This window comes from Tinamus guttatus, unplaced genomic scaffold, assembly GCF_059628265.1.
Source record: "Tinamus guttatus ecotype Peru unplaced genomic scaffold, ASM5962826v1 Tinamus_guttatus_pri_ptg000716l, whole genome shotgun sequence".
Classification (NCBI taxonomy): Eukaryota; Metazoa; Chordata; class Aves; order Tinamiformes; family Tinamidae; genus Tinamus; species Tinamus guttatus.
In genome coordinates, this window is record NW_028289250.1 from 3,083,366 (window position 1) to 3,102,105 (window position 18,740).

At 37.4% G+C, this 18,740-nt stretch overlaps 1 protein-coding gene across 3 annotated transcripts in view; it reads right to left on the reverse strand.

Moving 5' to 3' along the window:
• Positions 1 to 18,740, reverse strand: part of GRM1 (glutamate metabotropic receptor 1) — a 173,249-nt gene that overhangs the window by 55,844 nt on the left and 98,665 nt on the right. For all 3 annotated transcript variants that reach the window (XM_088537035.1, XM_010224617.2, XM_088537036.1), the window contains exon 3: positions 5,895 to 6,130. In XM_088537035.1, coding sequence (XP_088393161.1) covers positions 5,895 to 6,130 — 236 coding nt within the window. The remainder of the gene's footprint in view (positions 1 to 5,894; positions 6,131 to 18,740) is intronic.

The following is an 18,740-nucleotide window of genomic DNA, read 5'->3' on the forward strand; positions in this document are numbered from 1 at the left end:
CTCTGGCACCTCTGGTAGAATGAGCCCTGATAGTATCAAAAGACTTTGTCCAACTCACAATTTTTGCAACTCACAATATAATCTAAAATGTTCTGAAAACCACTCATATCGCCTCTGCTTGAAAAAGCATTTGCCTTTCAGCCAAGGATAGATGTGACCAAATGTGCAGCCTAAAGTATTTTATTCACGGATATGAGAAAATCCCTTGCTATCTCAATTAATCAAAACTAAAATGAGTCTTGAGAAAAAATGTGTGGAAATTCCTTGATTAAGAGTCGTCCGGAAGTTCTTTTCTGGTGGTCTGGATGTAGTTTGAAGTAGGCATTAACTGCATATGAAACTATCTGAGGATGGGAATAGGTTAGACAAGAGTCTTCTCTTGTTAGCCTATCTGGTATAATAAGCAAAATTAAGGAAAACTTCACAGACTGATACAGGAAAACAGACAACACCACAAACCTGATTAGGCACCCTGTGGATCTTCTAAAAAGACATTATTATCCTGTGTCAGAGATGAAAACACCTCACTAAACCTATAAAGAATCTGGGATGGCTGAATGAGATAAAACAAAATGCTTTTTAATAGGTGGGTGATAATGGTTGCAAGCACTCAAGGATGTTCATAAACATACTAGCTAGAGGCATACAAATCAAGCCGGCTTCAGAAGCACTTGTAGAAATTATCTGATTTAGTTGTTTGGACATTACGTCCCACATACATAGCCATACTGTCTCCAGACTCGAGCTGCTATGTTCACGTAACACTGCACTGCTCTTTGTGTAAGTTGCTGTGTGGGTCTCTGATATCTAAGACACCTCTGCAGAGTCCTCCACATCTATGTCAGGCATGTCTATACCAAGCAAAGTGAATGGCACAAGTCTTTACGGTGAGAAATTAGTCTATATTCATTGTAATTTGTTTCTCAAGCATGACTCTGCATTATTCATACCAAATCACAAACTTACTTACTTTCTGGAAATGCTTCTGTACTTTTTGTCTCCTATCATTAGTGTGTTCTACCCATAGTCTGACATGCTATGTGGATCCCTTACAGAAATCCAGGATTTTTTAGATGGGATGAAGGCCTATGTTCTGTTTCTGAGAGTCTGATAACGCAGCAAGACAGTTTGTAAGGGAGAATCCAAGAATTTGGTGGCCATATAGTTCCTTGACATGAATGATGGCCAACAGCATCTAGCACTGTGTTGATTGATAACCTGGAGCAAATTCAGCAGGCGACTGGGGGATCCAGCTCTTGCCCTGCAAGGAGATGCTGAAGGCTTGTTCAGCCTAGGGAAGAGACAACTTCAAGGATACTTAAGAGCAGGTGCCACTCATCTAGGGGATGGTTATTGAGAAGAGAGAGCCAAGCTTTGGGAGGACAAAAGACAGAACACATAACTTGAAACAAGAGAGGTTTACAGAAAAGTTTTTCACCATTAGGACAAGCACTAGTGTAGATTTCCCAGAGAGGTCGTGCAGTCCTTGGAGGCTTTTAAAGACCTAAATTGATAAATCCCTGAGCAACCTGTTCCAGACATACAGTTGTCTCTCCTTTGAACAGGAGGTTTCCTAAGTTTCCTTCCAACCTGAATTATCCTGTGGTTTGGTGAGTCTATGTCTCTGTCTGCACTCAGTCTGATTGGTTTTCGCAAAAACAGACAGGAATTAATGGATGAAGCAAGCAGCCCTCACAACACGACCAGGGTATGAGCAAGCATCCTACAGGGAACCTGGACTGCAATCTTCTTTGGATCAGAAAATTCTACATTTCTTGTTCTTATCTGCCACAAATAGGTTCACTGACAAGTAATCCTTCTCCTCAAAGATCAATTGAATCAATGAATGAATCATGAATTGCCCACTTTGTTCCACTTTCCTCTGCTGAAAAAAGTCTGTGCTGATTTCTTGCCAATATATTTTGTTGTTCCAATAGATGAACTGCTGCAGACATAATCTGATGTTTGCATCAGTTCCATAACCAATTTTATAATTGTCTCTTGCGCAGAAAAGTACTCCTCCCTCCCAGTTTATATGAACTGAAGCTCTTGTATTATCTGTCAGGAGGTGAACAGGCACTTTATAAAAGAGTAGTTAGACATCCAAAGAAGAACTGAATTGCATTGAGTTCTATGCTATTTATGTGTAAGCATAACATACATTTAATTATATGTGAACTCACCAAACAAATATGTGTCACTGTAGGTTTTATTAAAAAAAAAAAGAAAGGGGAACAACACTTTTTTATTAAATCAAGAAGGAAAACTGCCCACAGAACTGTTGTAGAATATACAGTCTATTACCTAAATTTTCTGCCAGCATGCAATGTCCAAAATGTGGAAATTGCTGAACGGCCTCATGAAGAAAAACAATTTCTTCTAAGTGCTGCTTGGGACAGTGCCTGAGATGGAGAGCTAAATGAACATGTAAAGTCCATCCTGAATGATGGTCTTTCTTATTATCTAGCTAGCTTATTATTATCTCAGATGCAGAAACAGCTTTTCTTTTTTTTTTTTTTTTTTAGTGACATTAAAATGGAATTCTTCGTTCTGACATTTCACCTGAAAGCCATGTACAGGTTAAGAATAATGTGAGGTTCTGAAGCCACTAACAAGTTAGTGGTCCAATTACAGATTTTGTATAAGCTTTGTTTTCTTAAGAATGAAGCTATTATACAGAAAGCATTGAAAATACCTCAGTTATATGAACAGTCTGAGAAGAAGAACTCAGTCCTGGAAGCAGTTTTGACTTGTAAGAAATCAAGGAAATTATGAAAGAATAGTCATATAAAAATATCTTGCTTTCACATATAGGAAAATTTCTGAACTTGAATCTTATTGTGTTGAGGAAGAACATCTGCATTGATGAGAAAGAGAGAGAGGGAGAAAAATGGATGGAGGCAGAGGCTTATGGGAGGCACCTAGCTATAGATGAGAAGGCAGTATTAGCAAAGAGTAAGTTTTAAATGACTCCCATTTTCTTTCACCCAAGTGGGGAAAAAAAGTTTCCAAAGTTTTGCAAGAAGGAAATATCCAAAAGAGCAGTCATTTCATAGCTCTTGATGATTCTATCTTGTCTTCCCACAGATTTTTGCTACAACCATATAAATACTGGTAAATCCAGATAAGCTTTTCTGAAAATGCTGCCAATTATTAAGGCAGCCAGTAAACTTCATGGAGTGGAAAGTTGGATTTGCTTATTTCAAATCATTCTTTGATCACATAGACCTTTTCTCCTACAAATATGTGTACACACTCAAAGAGTACAATGTAAATGAAAATTCCTAAAGGACAAAATCACTCTTCTCAGGTGTTGAATTGGAGGGTACAGCAGTAATTCCTGTTATCAGGGAAGGGGGACCGGTAGGGCTTGCTTTTCCTTGCTTCCTGGAGAGGCTGGAATCCCAAACTAGTGCTGAGTCAAGAGTAATGCTGGCTGAGACGCTGCAAAGGTAGCAGATGGAATTGCTTGTAGAGAAGTCCTTGCTATTTACCTTTTATCCATGAATGCTAAAAATTGAAAATTGCATTTCAGCTAATCACTCAGTAAAGTGATTAGCTTGTAATATGAGCAATTTGTGTTAGCAGTAACCAAAGATTCTGAAATATAGACTCTGTAGGTATTCTTATTTTCAAAAATCTGATAGATCCAAGGGTTTTGAATGTATTTTTGAATGAGAACAACACTGTCTTCTACCTAGCAGTTGCTCCTAGGTAACTTGCCCTTGCTGTGTAAATACAAACACATTATTCTCTTCTAGACAATAAAAGTGTCTTTTGTCCTTTGGTTTTCTTTCTCATTAGATATTTTCAGATATGATAACTCTCCAGAGATGGAAGCTGAACCTAAGCAGTCTACTTTTAAATCAATTTCTGTTTATGCGAAGATGCAAGTGTGCTCTGTTCTTGGTAGAAAATACCATAGCATTTCTAGAATACTGAAAAAATCGGGTCCCCAGAGACAGTCACAGATCACGGTGCATGCAAATAATGTGCATGTACTCATGAGATCAAAGGGGAATCTGCATTTTCCATGATGTGGGATCCTATATACCTCATTAGAATTAATATTAGGTGAAATAGAGTTGAGGAAGTTTTCAATACTGATAATTTTCCCAGGGTGACAAAGTAATAGCAGTAATACTTTAATCTGTAGTACCACAAAGAAGCCAAAACTGAGTGTACTTCTAACGAATTTCAAATATTAGCACTTACTGTTTAACGTGTGATGTGGATGGTCAATTATCTGTGGTTAAAAGAGCTGCTGAAAATCCTCAGAAACTACACATTTTTATAGGGTACTAACTCAATTTCTGTGACCAGAATGACCAAACAACACAGTTTTAAGGTTCTTTTCTTAAGAAAAAAAGCTATACATTTGCGGTATGTGTCCATTATTCAATCTGCAGGTAGCAATTTCTACAATTTTGGCCAATATTAACTCCTTCAGACTGCGCTGAAGTAGTTTCAATAACTAATAGATGTATAATGTAAAACATCATTTTGGTAGACATGAATTTAGTGATCCAACTGAAGAAAATATATCAGATAAGCTCAATAATTATTTGTCTAATTTGGCATGCCATTAGGTCCCCAGAACACAGAAAGGGCCGGGCAGTGTGTCAGCCAGCACATCGGTTCATTCTTGAGTCAGTCACAATATTTGTTGCTATGACTCAGCTGCTAATAGCAGGGATTAAAAGAAAAACAGAGGCAATGTGGAAGGTGTTTTTAAGAGGTGTTGATTATAGGGAAAGGATGAACTAGAAATACAATGTAGGTCGGCCCAGGGGGAACAGGAAGATCAAATGAGATTACTGCTAATATCGGGTAGAGGGGCAGAGGGCGTGCAGTTGTAAAAAACAGGACACAGACTCATGAGAAGTCAGATTTGTTGCTTAAAATGAAGTATCTGCCTCACTATCAAGATATTTTTTTTTACTACAGACAAAATATTCATAAACTACACAGAACATATTTGCAGAAAATACTCAGAAATGCTTTACATAAAAAACAAATCCCTCATGATTTATTAATAAAATTAATCTTGATAATCTTCCTGAAATATTTTTTAATTTATTACCTCTATTTCTGCCATGGAACAAGAAAGCTGCCTATGCATAGATATGATTCTCTTGCTATGAGATGATAGTCACTTCTACCTGTAGGACTGTATGCTTTTTATATGAGTGTTATGTAATGGAAATCAACTATACTTATTTTGATTGGTAAGGAAGAGGAAGGGTGAATCAGATGATTGTTTGGCCAGTTTTAAGGCCTATCAACTTTCCTTAAAATTATTTTCTGCCATAATAGCTTCAATAAATTGCATGATTATTTACCTGGTCAGAAAAACTGGTGCTGGAAAAAAATGTTTGTTCCTATTCTTTTTGAAAATTCATTGTTGTCTATTTTTGGTGGGCTACACCAGAAAAGTTCATTTCTTATTTTATGTCAGTTTCTACCTACACCTTTTCTAACCTAAGAATAAGGTTGTTTATCTGGCCGTGGATTGAGGTCTTCTCCAGGCCTAGATTTCAAAATGTGATTTTCCTGTGATTTTTCCAGTTCCCTGGGGGCCAGGCATCCGTATTACAAACAACTCAGGCATTCTTGTCAACCTCAGCATAGCCCTAAAACCTGGGAGGGGAACAAGTCACTCTGTGACAGAGCAGAGTTGTATTGACATACGTACTGTGCAGTCAATGTCAGACATACTCCTACCAGGGCTGGGGTTTACATAGCTGAGACTGGCACTTTTCACCAACGATTTATACACTTGAAAACAAAAAACATGCAAAAAAAAAAAAAAAGCTCCCCTTCTCCAAACACATGGAAACAAATTTTCCCCAGAGCACAGACAGACTGAATGAGGAAAGTAGCTGAGAGGTTACCGGTGCAGTTCTTCTGGAAGTTGGGGTTCTCCAGCGGATGCCCCGGAATACGGCACTGGAATCTGTGCTGCCAGAACTCGGGGAACCAGGGGTTGCGTGTGTTTGTGTCCAGACGCAACTTCAGATAGTAGTCGTCAAATGACAAAACTTCTGGAGACTGCAGTTTGATAGTGATGCCTCCGTTGGCTTCAGGTTCATAACCTTCAATGACTTCATCCCTGTCTGCCCAGCCATCACTGGAAAGAGGAAAAACCTGTTACACAGAGACAGGAAGCTCACTTTGAAAAAGTAGCTAGGCAAAGGCAAGCCAGCACCCTCAGAAATGTCATTACAAGGAAATCTAAAACAAATTCCAGACAAATTTAAAATTCAGGCAAAGAGAGAAATAAGAAAGAATAGTAATGGAGGCTGTTGTATGAGCAATTCTGGCTGATTTTACATCGAGCCCGCATTAGCAATTTTGAAATGAAGAAGACCCATCTTTGTCCCCCTGGAGAGGAGTTCTGGACATGACATAGTGTCTTTATGACTGAGGAGATTCTGCCTTATTCAGAGGCAGACTGTATTCTCCTGCAAAGGGTAGAAACTGGAAGAATTAATATTGATAGAAAGGAAACCAAACCAGAATTCTAGGTATTCTAAAGAAGACATCTCTGCGTATATTCATCTTACAGCAGAAGAGTAATTCAAATCAAACATGATCTTAGAAATGCATCTTGTTGGGGAAAATGCAATTAGAATACTTGATAAAACCAAATAGACCAAAAAGAAAACCACATGCTATTCTTACATCATAAGGGATCTGTGAAAACATGCTGTTTGTTTGCTTGTTTTACTGACCAATGCCTTTCTATTGTACTTTTCTGTTCATTTGTTTACTCTGTTGCCAATTTAAGCCATGCCAAAGCACAGAGTCAGTCTTACAGATTTGAAGATAAAAATAATTTCTGAGGATATTAGTTGATGGAATTTCTATTTTAAAAGGCTTTGGGTTTAGCATCCACATTTTAGTTTAGTTCTCTTAACTAGAAGTCCATTTATTTAGTGTCATTATCCAATTCTTTTAAGGTTTCCTAAGTGCAGTGGTATTACAGTCTGATTTAAGTACAAGTATAAATCATGATTAATTCTATGATTAATTCTAATATCATGAGAGAAATAATAGTTTATTTTGGTTCTCTGATCTATCTATATCCATTCATAATCAAACTGGTAGCAGTGCTGCTGTGAAAAGCAGACAGAAATACTGAAGTACTTCAGCTATTTAAATTTCACATAGTTCAAGTCACAAACTAGCAAAAATTATCGAAAGACATAATATTTACTTGTTCTGTGTGTGGGGAAAAACAGCAAGAGGTCAGTTGAAGAATAATTAACTGTCTTGTAATTGCATGATTACTTCACCTGATGTCACAACGTTTATGCCTTGCGGACTGTAGAATCAAGCAGGAACATTAGTGAGTCAAAAAGATTAAGTAAATCGGGTCATTTTTTACAAGACTTTCTGGAAAGGAGGTAGTTTCTCTAGTGCTGAGATTCCTATCAGGCAGCCATTAGAATGATTTATTTCCTCTCCTCTGTGAGTTTGGCTTGGAAGATTGCCACATTAACTCCGAAAATGAAGAAGAGCTTTTCTGCAAAGGTGAAAAAAATGTATCTCAAGCTCTTACAGTGCAGCTGGTGAAAAAACATGTCTAAATTGGAACATAGACTGTCTTCTCATGTTTCTTTGGCTCCTTATAGCCCACGAATGCTGTTTTTTAGCTTGTTTGTTCTCTCTTCACCTTCCTAAAATTATTAAAACTGCCTGCAAAATCATGTGCCCAATCAAATGTGAAGGAAAGACACTGGAATCAGAATATGGTAACTTTGCTTTACTTCCAGTAAAGTCAAGGGGCCAAGAAGAGTCTCTCTCTGATTTCCTAGGGGACTGTCCCAGTAGCTGCAAATTCTTGCCAGTGCTTAAAGTTGCCCTAGGGAACCTGGAGCAGCTTAACAAGCAGTGGTAGGAGAACAATTATCAGAAACCCAAGATCTTTTTATAATCTCTGACAACATTTCTTTTTACTCTGTGGAAAAACATTGCCTGAACAACGCGCATCATTAGTGCTGTATGAATGAATGAATAGCATGCCAGAAGACAGTGTTAAAAATTTTGATGTTTCTAATGAAGAGCAACACCGTGATACTAAAGGCCAGATGACAGTGTGCACATCAGTGATACTATCATAAAACCAACAGCTGATACAAAGGTAAAAATGAAATCTCATTAAAAGGCAGTGCATACTATTCTTTTATTGTGAGAACCTAGTGTTTTCCACCTACTTTCCCTTTTTTTATCCTGCTGAGTGGCAAGTAAAGCTGAATGTTGCCTGTGCATTTCTCTCATGTGCCTGTAGTGCCTGGCTGAAATAGCAGAGCTGCTTACAGGCAAGACAAGGTGACCCAGCACAGTCTAGGTTTGGAGCACGGCCAGCGCTTCAAAGTATTATTAGGCCGGTATCAACCACGACCCGGTTGAGCTGAAGCTCTTTGGGGGTGTTTATAATGTGAAGACAGAAGCAGTGAGGGAGGGACAAGTGTGTTGGCATCAAACCAGCCACTGTACACTGCTAGCACAGAAAGAACCACCTGCTTTTGATACAGTTTGTGGTGTTCATTGTGCTCAAAGTGGTCACCAATTTTCTGCAAGCTACTCTCAGTTTAAGCCCAGTCTGGTGGCTGAGCTTACAAAGGCAAACCCAAATGCCAGCACTCAATCACAAGCAGTAATCAGGCAAAAGGGCAAAAACCCCAGGGTGGCCCATCCATCTTCAGATTTCCTATTTCCCATTAGCACAGACTGAGTTTGAAGAAATTAAGTGATTTCTTAACCAATTTACTCTCCTGATGATGAATATTATACCGGACATTTCTGAACTGTAGCGAAAAAACTCACTATATTTTTTGAACACATACATTCTTGTGACCAAAATACCAGTTAAAATACAATGGATTCCAATTTCCTCTCCTCTCCTGAACATGAACACTGTCAGCTGCTTTTCACAAGGGCTGATGAGACAACCAGCAATCAAGCAGTCTATTTTCATCTCTTCAGGACTTTAACTCTAAATGGTACAGTTACAGTTCTACTCTGCTTCTCAGTACAACATTCAGGTCATTGCTTTTCCAGATGTTTATTTCCAAACAGGCAAACAAGCAAGAAAGAGACAACATTTACATGTTTATGGAGAACACTTGGAAGCTGTGATTTTTGTGGCAGATATCATTCCTTCACAGTTAAAGAAAATGAAACATGTTTGTCAGCCCGGAAAACTGCAAGTGGCAATTTGATCTTTGCACCCTTACAAGGCATGGCACAATATCATAAGGGCAAACTGATTTAGATATCTGTGTCTGAAGGTCTGCCTCATCAGTAGCTCTATCAAAGCCCTCAGCATTAGCAAATACAATGTTCTTATGATATTTGCATTGGTGATTACACTTTTTTTTCCCCTCTATGCTGGTCAAAACACAAAAAAACACATAAAAGAAATGAAGAGTAAAAAGCCTTTTATAAATGCTGCATGAATTTCTTTTGCAATAGTCCTTCTACCTAGAAAAGATGTTATTATTGTAAAGCTAAATAAATCAGTCACACTAAAATAGTTTCATCTCTTTTTGTATGGGTTCTATTCCAGTGCTAGGGGATATTTTTCTCTCACTTTTATAAAAAGTGTTACATGCAATTATTAGGAATCAGAAAATTAAATTAGGAATATTAGTTTCTGGCTTCCAAGAACTGCTGCACAGAAGTTCCCTGCAGATGTGCAGTCCTGCTCAGGTGAATCAGGTGAATGGCTTTTCTCTCCCTTCCACAAAACTAAAGCACATGTCAATATACGTTGCTTCCACTCCCACAGAGCATGTTTCTGGATGCCTTCTTGTCATTACTCTCAAGCCTGCCAGCTGGCCTGCTGTGATATGAAACTTCTAATAGATTTAAATATGAGGACAGCATCGCTCAAAAACATCAACAATTGATAATGTGCCAAGACCATTCTGCTATTTATGTCAGTATCTTTACTTTAAAGCAAAATGATTATACTCAGGAATATTTTTACATTTTCTTTGGAAAGTGCCCTTTTGCAGAACCACTCTTCTGGGTGGCGATCAGACACTGCTTACTGGGAGACATTTCAAAATGCTACAAATCCCAAAGTAGTGATAAGTGGAGTTCAAATAGTCTGCAGCTTGGTTCTGATAAATGCCAATGTTCTGGATAGCCGGTCAGAGCAGAAAACCTGCTACTTTTGTTTCTCTAGCTGCTTATAAAAATTTTGCTCTGATAGAGCCCAACTGGCAAATCCATCACAGATTCTCATACCTGCCTGCAGGAATACAATTTTAATGGCCTCATCAGTGCTATTCTGACAGAATTCAGAGCCCAGCATGAGACTAATCCAGAAAGTACCAGGATGTCAGGTGAGATCACTTAATAGGCAGCTCCACCAAAAAAAAAAAAAAGTTATTGTATCTTATTGCTACTTGATATGAGCAAGGGTAGTAGAATCAGACTCTGAGTAATCTGCAAAAATCCACTCTGAGTGGCTGCTCGGAGATTGTCTTCTGACAGTAGATTTTAAAAAAAATCCTTATTTCATCAGGCTGGTATAATGAAAAGAGAAAACAATACTAGCTCATGGTGAAAGAGGATGGAAACAATTATCTGGCAAAGAACACTATCAAAAATATACAGTGCCTATGCTACACACCAAAGTCCGCATGGAAAGAAAAGGGAGACTGCCCAGAATTCATGTGTCTGCAACTGGCAAAGAGGAAATTGAATAATGCTGAAAAATATTGTCAATGAATACTAAATCAAAACTAAAAACACAAAAGACCACTCATTTTTGCATTCAGCTAAATCACTGGTACAGTATACTTGCCTTGAAGAGTGTGACAGCGTTCCTGAGTTCCAAACCCATAAGTGTTACCTCTATATGTGTGAATAATCCTGGTTATCTTATTAAAATTAGTCTCCTGAATAAATTTAAAGCTGCATTTCACTGCTGGCAATGCCAGGCGAGAAGGCTGCATGTTGTCATGCTGTGGTCAGGGGTTTGCAGAGCACTGACTGATCTTCTCAAAACTAGAAGACTCAGAATGAGGAGTTTACCAAGTCCTGTCAGCTGAAAGAGAAATGGTGTAAACAGGCCCCATTGCCTGTTTGCTCATTCATGACTTTTGCTCATGCAGCCATAGATGGAGTAGGCAGGAATTATCACTTTTCCAGTGAAAACATCATGAAAATACTAGCCTGAAGAACTGGAAGCAGGAGGAGAAAACTACAAAGGCTCTTTCTTGAAAAGTAGTGAAAAGTAAGAGGGGGAGAGAAGACTACCATCCTGAGCACAGGGGAGCAACTAAGGAGCATTTGCTGCTAGGCTGTTCAGTTACGTATTTTAGACTTGTAATTCCTGCAGTGTTAGTATGCCACTGTGGGCAACCTGCTATGGCCAGGCTCATGTCAAACCTGGTCAGGACTTGGGCTGGAGCAGTCCTGAGCTAGAAAACTGAAGCTCTCTATGTGTACACATCACAGTATGAACTCCAAGGTCCTACAAAACGTGCCATTTTCTAAGTGAAATAGAAAAATGATGCCCAAATATATTCTCAAGGCCACTTCCCATAGTCATATTTCATGATAAGTTTTCTGTTCATGCCAGGTTCTGTCACATAAAGCTGCAGTGAAATTTTCACTTCCTATCTGTGATTAAGAACGGCCCACAATCCTACTAGTGCATTAGCTTTTGTACTTAACACCAGCAAAAACTGTTGCTAAGGACTTCCAATATTTAGTTGGCAAATCGGTGGATTTTTTTTGAATGAATGATACTCTGTAAAGAACTTAAGTAGACAAATGATAGGTCATTCTGTTTCGGGTGATCAACATTGTTTTTTTGTGTGAATTTTCAGAGGTTTTGCACTGTTTATTTTAAAAAAAATGTAGAGTACAACCTCATGGACCATGATGGATCGTCTATTTTGTAAATATGTATTTAGGAAGGTTTTAATTATCATATGCAGTGCATGTATTTGCATGAAATTTGCATAATGTAATTTAACTGTCTATCATGAAGGCGTGATCTTGGGGAGGTTTGCTTGGAAAATTCTTGACACGGTTGGCATGTACGGCTTTTTGTAATCGTGGTTGCTGCTTATATGCAGAAAGGGTTTTACCATTCTCCAGGGTACACACTGGTGCATATCCTGGAAAATCAGCAACTGTACATGTATTCTCCAAGGCAAAAGCTGAGTTTTCACAAGGTGTACACATGCTTCTACCCCACTCTGTCAAGAGGACTGAATCCGTTTTCTGCATATTTGAAATTCACAATATGAAGCATCATGAATGTACAATCTGTTTTCCGAATGAAAATAAGTGTCAGGAGAAAGAGAGGGGGGAGGATTTCTGCACAAGCACACGCTAATGGTCTTAGCTCTGTGACTCATGGAAGGTGTTCTTGGATCCAGCATGGGAAGTTGGATTTTAACATCTCATTAATAAACTGAAACCTGAAAATAGAGAATTTTACCTTTGATTCTCTATGTCAGCTCCAGAGGATTTTTTTAAATCCTCTTTTGCAGCTGTGCAAAAGGTGAATTATGATGAAAATCATAATAGAATCTCAGAACCTGTTAAGCTGTTAATCAAGGATAAACATAGAAGAAAATGTTCATAAGCAGCTGTTTGTGCAAAAGCTAATTTAAATGTGGCCATCTTTGATTTTTTTTTTTACACTTAATGTGGATGCTTGAATACCCAGGTTACTGCGGTAGTTTACAAAAAGTGATATTTGCCATACAAAAATTTACAAAAAAAAATGAAATTATCTATTAATGTGTAAAATATCTAATTCATTTTATGCTAGTGTGTCACCTAAGCATGTAAATCTTCCAGTGAGTGACTTAAGTTTTCCACAGAAGGAATAAAGTAAAATTATTTCACTTGGGTACTTGCTAACACCAAGGTGCATAGAACCTGAAAATGCACAGACCACTTCTTGGGTAATATCTTTTTTTTGAAAAAACAGTTCTTTCAGGGAATATTGCTATATAACCCTGATTAAAAGCAACTGTTTTGAAGCACTTGAAAACCATATAAAAATATGAATAATTTATCTGGAAATGAGCTTTAAATGCTTCTTATTAAAGATTAGATTGTAAATTTGTCACTCGTTGTTTAAGTATTACTCACACTAACAGGCTTCAATGAAAATACCAGGCTGACAGATACTCATTGATGCAGGCTCTCACTAGCGTGCAGCAACTGGGTGGTTTTACAGCACATCCCACAGTAACTTTGTTTTGTGCCATCAAGGACTTGGGAAGCTGCAATTAGATATATACTTAAAAACACAGCTCAAGAACAGTACTAGAGTAGTAATCTAGGAATTGAAAAAGAAAAAGCACTCACAGAATTATTTTCTTCTACAAAAAAATTGAATAATATACAGACCTATCCATGTGTTCAAGAGAGTTCTAACATAAGTCAAGAATTAATAAAAGCTACAGGTTTCATTTTAAGTTATGCTAATTAGAAATTTATATCAAAGATATTATAAAAAAGAGCAAAAAATCACAAATTTGTTATAAACTTTATTAATTAAATTGTGAGAAGAAGAGAGGTACATTTAGAAAAGAGTGTTGTCCAAAATCTTCCATAGATTATGCATATTCTGATAAGTACTTGGAACATGCTTAAAAGTGTAAGAATGAAATAGTTTTTTATAATTTTTATACTGCATATACAATGCAAGTTATGGACAAAGCAAGGTATGCTAAAAGCAAGTTATGCTATAACTAAGTAAATATACCATTGAAAAAAGTACTGACATTTTGTTAGACTAAATAGGAATACGAAGTCATAACTGACAAGGACTCAATACTTCAAAGGGTCTAAAGTACCAACTTGACAAAAATGCGCAAGGTAACCAGATTAATTCTCAAGACTGATAGAACAAGAATCATTCTTTGTCCATTCTGTGCTGGAGATGGAAAGGGCATCTGTTTCCTCCAAGACTTCAAACTACATTTGAGTTGGAAGAATTGTTAGGCGATAGCAATGGATATCTTTCCTTATATTGGACTTCTCGGTGGTAGCAAGAGTACTTTGAGGATTTATTATTTAAATCCTTTGATCAGTAAGGAGGCACAGAATCCACCCAAAGAGCGAGTTCATAAATTTTACTCCTGACAATGAAGCTGTTATTTGGTGACTGGAATGAGATCTCAATCTTCACATGCTCATGTGACTAACCTTCCCTACAAGAAATCTCCCTTTCTGCCATCTTTTCTATCCATCTTTCCTCCCCAGAGAATTTTCTTAACTTGCACCTTTTCAAGCTGATTCAAGTGAGTTTCTTGCTGGTCTTGAGAGGGTAAAACAGGAAACATTACTTTCCAAGTGTTCCTATTCCACACATAAAACATACATACCAGAAACGTGCAGACAAGAGATAACCACCATGACAACTAACTGGACCACTTAGCATTTCTTGATGAGCATTTCTTGAAATCCCAAATCATGGACAAATGGAAAAGTCTCTAGTTTTATTATTTCCTTTTACCTTATGGATTAATGATATATAAAAAGTTAGGAACCCATCTCAAAGAAACTAAATCAAGTCTGTGTCTAGCAACAAAGTCTAAAAGCAAAACTTTAACCCTATGTTCTATGTTCTATGTTCTATGTTCTATGAAGGAGTTCTTCAGAAGCATTAAAAATACAAACTACTTTCTTGTATTCATCCACTGAAAAATGGATAAAATCTACCTTATCCAAGAGAAGTCATATTCACACTCAAAAATAGAACCTAGTTACGAAAAAGAAATGAGAATAGCTTCTTCAGGCATAATACTGTTGTGGCGCACATGTAAGAAGAGCAGACTGAAGCTTTGAATAGCAGGGGTATAAGATGGACTGCTGCTCGCTAGAAGACAGAAGAGATGAAGGAAGGAAAACTGATGGGGAGGACAGGGCCAGATGAAGAGCTCTGCAGGTTTTGTCAAATATGTAAAGGAAGACGGCATGGCTGGTACTACCTCAGGAGAAACTTACGGTGTGATTAAAAGTCAAATGGGCACTGCACTTCTAGGTGTTTCCTGTTGTGTTAGGATGGAAAATAATTTTAAGTTTTGCAGGGTGAATTTTACCTTCTGCTGACAGCCACCCATGCTTACCTACTTGCTTCCTGGTGCTTTAAAACTCCTTATTTTCAACCCTCCTCGGAGCTAAAGCATGGATAGACTCAATGTGCACGGGTGAAATGGAGGGAAGTCTGATATTAGCCTGAGTCATTTCTGTTTGGGGGATCACCTATTCTGTATGGAGCAAATGACTCATCTTTAGCGAGTACTATAGTATTGATACTGAATCCTCTAACTTTCATCTGGTAGCACTTACTCATTTGAATAATATAACAGAAAACAAATGAGATGATAGCTCAACATTCATGAACCCTGTTCAGTTAGAAAAAGGCAGAAATATGAAGTGAGGAGCAAGGTCACATTCATCATTTAACTTTCCAAAGGTCCATGAGAGGCAAAGCATGCAACTGTTCAGGAGGAATACTATTGTGAAGATATTTGGAGAGTTTTTAAGTAAGAAGAGTTGCTAGGAGCAGATATATGGGTGATATCGTAACTTTTGGAAAGATGTTATAGTTGATAGGGAGGAAGAAGAATGGAGGGAAAGAAGGAAATTACTGTGGGGAAGAGAATGCTATCTGTAGCATAAATAATTCATAATCCATCCAATAGGTATTACACCTATTCCCAACAGTAAGAAAGGAAAAATATTTAAACCCGTGCCTAACATTAACAATATTTAGGAAACAATGCTGATAGATGGAAAAAAACTCAACATCTTATTTTTACAATGTCTTTATGAAATGCAACTGGTGTTTTTTAATTGAAATCAGAGTCAAAACATGGTTCTTCAGCAAACAAACCCTTATTTATACTCACTTTTGTTTACTAATTAGTTTTGGAATGGTTGTATATTTTTTAATTTTGTTCAGTATGCTTCACTTTGTGGTTGCTACCATGACCGTGTGGGTAGGGGGTGTGTGGGAGTGGGTAGACAGCTGTATTTACAAACCTGCAGTAACTATTACATAAGCCAAAGAGAGACTACACGTGAATGGGAATGAACTCTTTTTTGCCACCCAGGCTGCATCCTGTGACACTTGGCTATATATCTCCCACCCTGCAATGTCATCCATATACGGCCAAGCATCTCCTTGACACCTTGTCCTTTTCTCTTTCCCATTTCTTATTCCTTATCTCCCCAGTTACTTTTCCTTTCTACACCTCACCCTCTCCACCCCTTCCTAGCCAATGGGGCTTCATTCGATGAAGGCTTCTAGATATTACCACCATATAAATGATAGAGAAACATAAAATGCTTCACTAGCTACATGAAGAGAAAGCAAATCTTTGATAGTTACTAATTTTTGGATGGCAGACAGTATCTTCATATGCATAGCAGGTGCTTGGACACTGGTAACTGTGTTTTAATCCCCACAGAAATACGGGAAACCAGAAGATTGCTTAAAAAGAAATAGCTGAGAAGGACTGATGTTGTATTAATGGGAACTATATAGTTTTGACACAAGACAAACAAAGCTATTCCTGGGAGACTGAGCTAATATAAAGAATACGATCATTATAAGAAAGTTATTACTTATTTCCTTTGCTGTATTAGCACAAGCATAGCTGTGCTACAGGCTTTGTATTAATTTTGTGTGTTTCCTCATTGCTACCATTGGTCTTATAAGAAATGCATTCTACATTTAAAAATAAAAAATAAGCAAACAAGGAAACAAATCCAAATCTGTTCAACAAAAAGTAGAACTTGACCCAGTACTGGACAAGGAGATATAAAGCTTGAACTACCATAAATTAATGTATCAGAACATCATAATGCTTTCACTGGAAACTGAGATAGAACTAGGAAACCATATTTTTGCACGGAAAATATGAGGGGAAGTGGAGCTGCCATCAGGGTGGAACTGAAATATCAACCCCCCAAAAGAGACAGCCTTCTGCCAAATTAGTCACATTATATGTGTGTGCTGTGTAGTTCTGACAAACAAGAAAAAAGAAAGGTAAGAAAGTATTTGAAGAAAAAGCAATGAAGTTAGCAGACAACAAAAGTAATATTTTCTACCTCAGTTTTTATTGCTGTTGTGGGGAAGTCCTTCCTTACCTCAGGACTCTAAATCTGCAGACATCAATGAATACAAGCTTGAGACTATGTTGTCTAATAACGGAAGACAGGAGAGCTATTTCTTTATTATATGGCTCTCTAATCAATGGCCAGGAATAGTAAGGATTATTTGGTAGGGAAGGTTTGACAGGCAGGTGTCTGATGGGAACTGGTTTAATAAGATAACCTTTTTAAATGGTATATTCAAGAAATCCCCAGAGAAGCATGTACCAGTGTTAATTTGACAGCCTCTTCTGCAGAAGTTTTTCTTTCTTTTTCTTAAAAGAAAATAAAAATAAAAGTAATGAAGCTGCATAGGGACAGATTTGTTTTATCTTTTTTTTTTTTCTAAATGAAATCCCACAGCTTAATTAACCAGATCTTGTTGTGTAGCAGTAGTGAAATACGAGCTCATTTAAAGACAAAAACCCTTTAACAACAATGGAAATGGGTAGGTTCCTCCTTTCTCCTCTCCTAGACCTTCTTTACCACCCGCCATCTCATCAATGTAAACCAACCAATTTTATTAGCCCTTAACTGGTCATTAACTGGTCATTAACTGCTTTGCACAGAACTTCTCATTTATTAAAAAAAAAAAAAAGGAAAGGAAAAAATATTCTTTTTTACTACCCTGGAAGCTGAGGTGGGGAAATTTATATGGTATGACAGAATAACCTCAGAATATCCTTTTCTTTCTCTTCTGCTTCTATTCTAATGCATAGTAGCTGAAGATACAATGCTTAGGTGATAAAAGTGTTTTGGAAAAATTGGGTACTTAGTCTATTCATTGTCACTTCTTCACATCCTACCTAGCAGATTGTTTCTGTGAATTTTTACACTACCAATAATCCACATATTTGATAAACTCACACTAAGAAAATTACAAGACAGATTTACAAATGAGGAGATACTACAATATACAATATTTTTCAGAGACTTTTTAAAAAGTCTTCATAGGTTACATATTTCTTTTCCAAGCTATTTCTGAAATTCTATCAGTCAAACCAGTATTTTTGGTTAAATGGAAATGAAGATTTTAGTCCTTTTCCTTGCCGTTAGGAACTAGAACTGAATAAAATAACAGATAACCCCTAAAGCATGCATGCACAAAATTGCAAATTTCTCCTCTTTTTCTTTCCCTTTTCCCTCCCCACCAAGAGAAGCATGCTTAGTAAATCAAGTACAGACACAAAACAAAAGCTAGTGGTTTATTGCACAATTTGCTCAGAAAATCTGTGCAAAAATAGCAGAAAATTTTTGTGCAAGATATACAAGTGCAACACTTTGCTCTGAACTGCACTGACTATGTAAAGTCATCGTAAATCTATCTTAGCTTTGCATCTTCAAAGTAGTACTAAGCAGCTTACATCCTATGTCTGATCTTATATACTCATCACAGCTTTGCAAACCAGGAAGATGGGAAACATGCTTCTCCAGTGTGTTACAAAAGACCTAATTATTAAAAAATTTAATCACAGTATCACAGAGTGGTTGAGTTTGGAAGGGACCTCTGCAGATCATCTAGTCCAACCTCCCTACTCAAGCAGTGTCACTTAGAACACCTAGGATCATGTCCAGATGGATTTTGAATG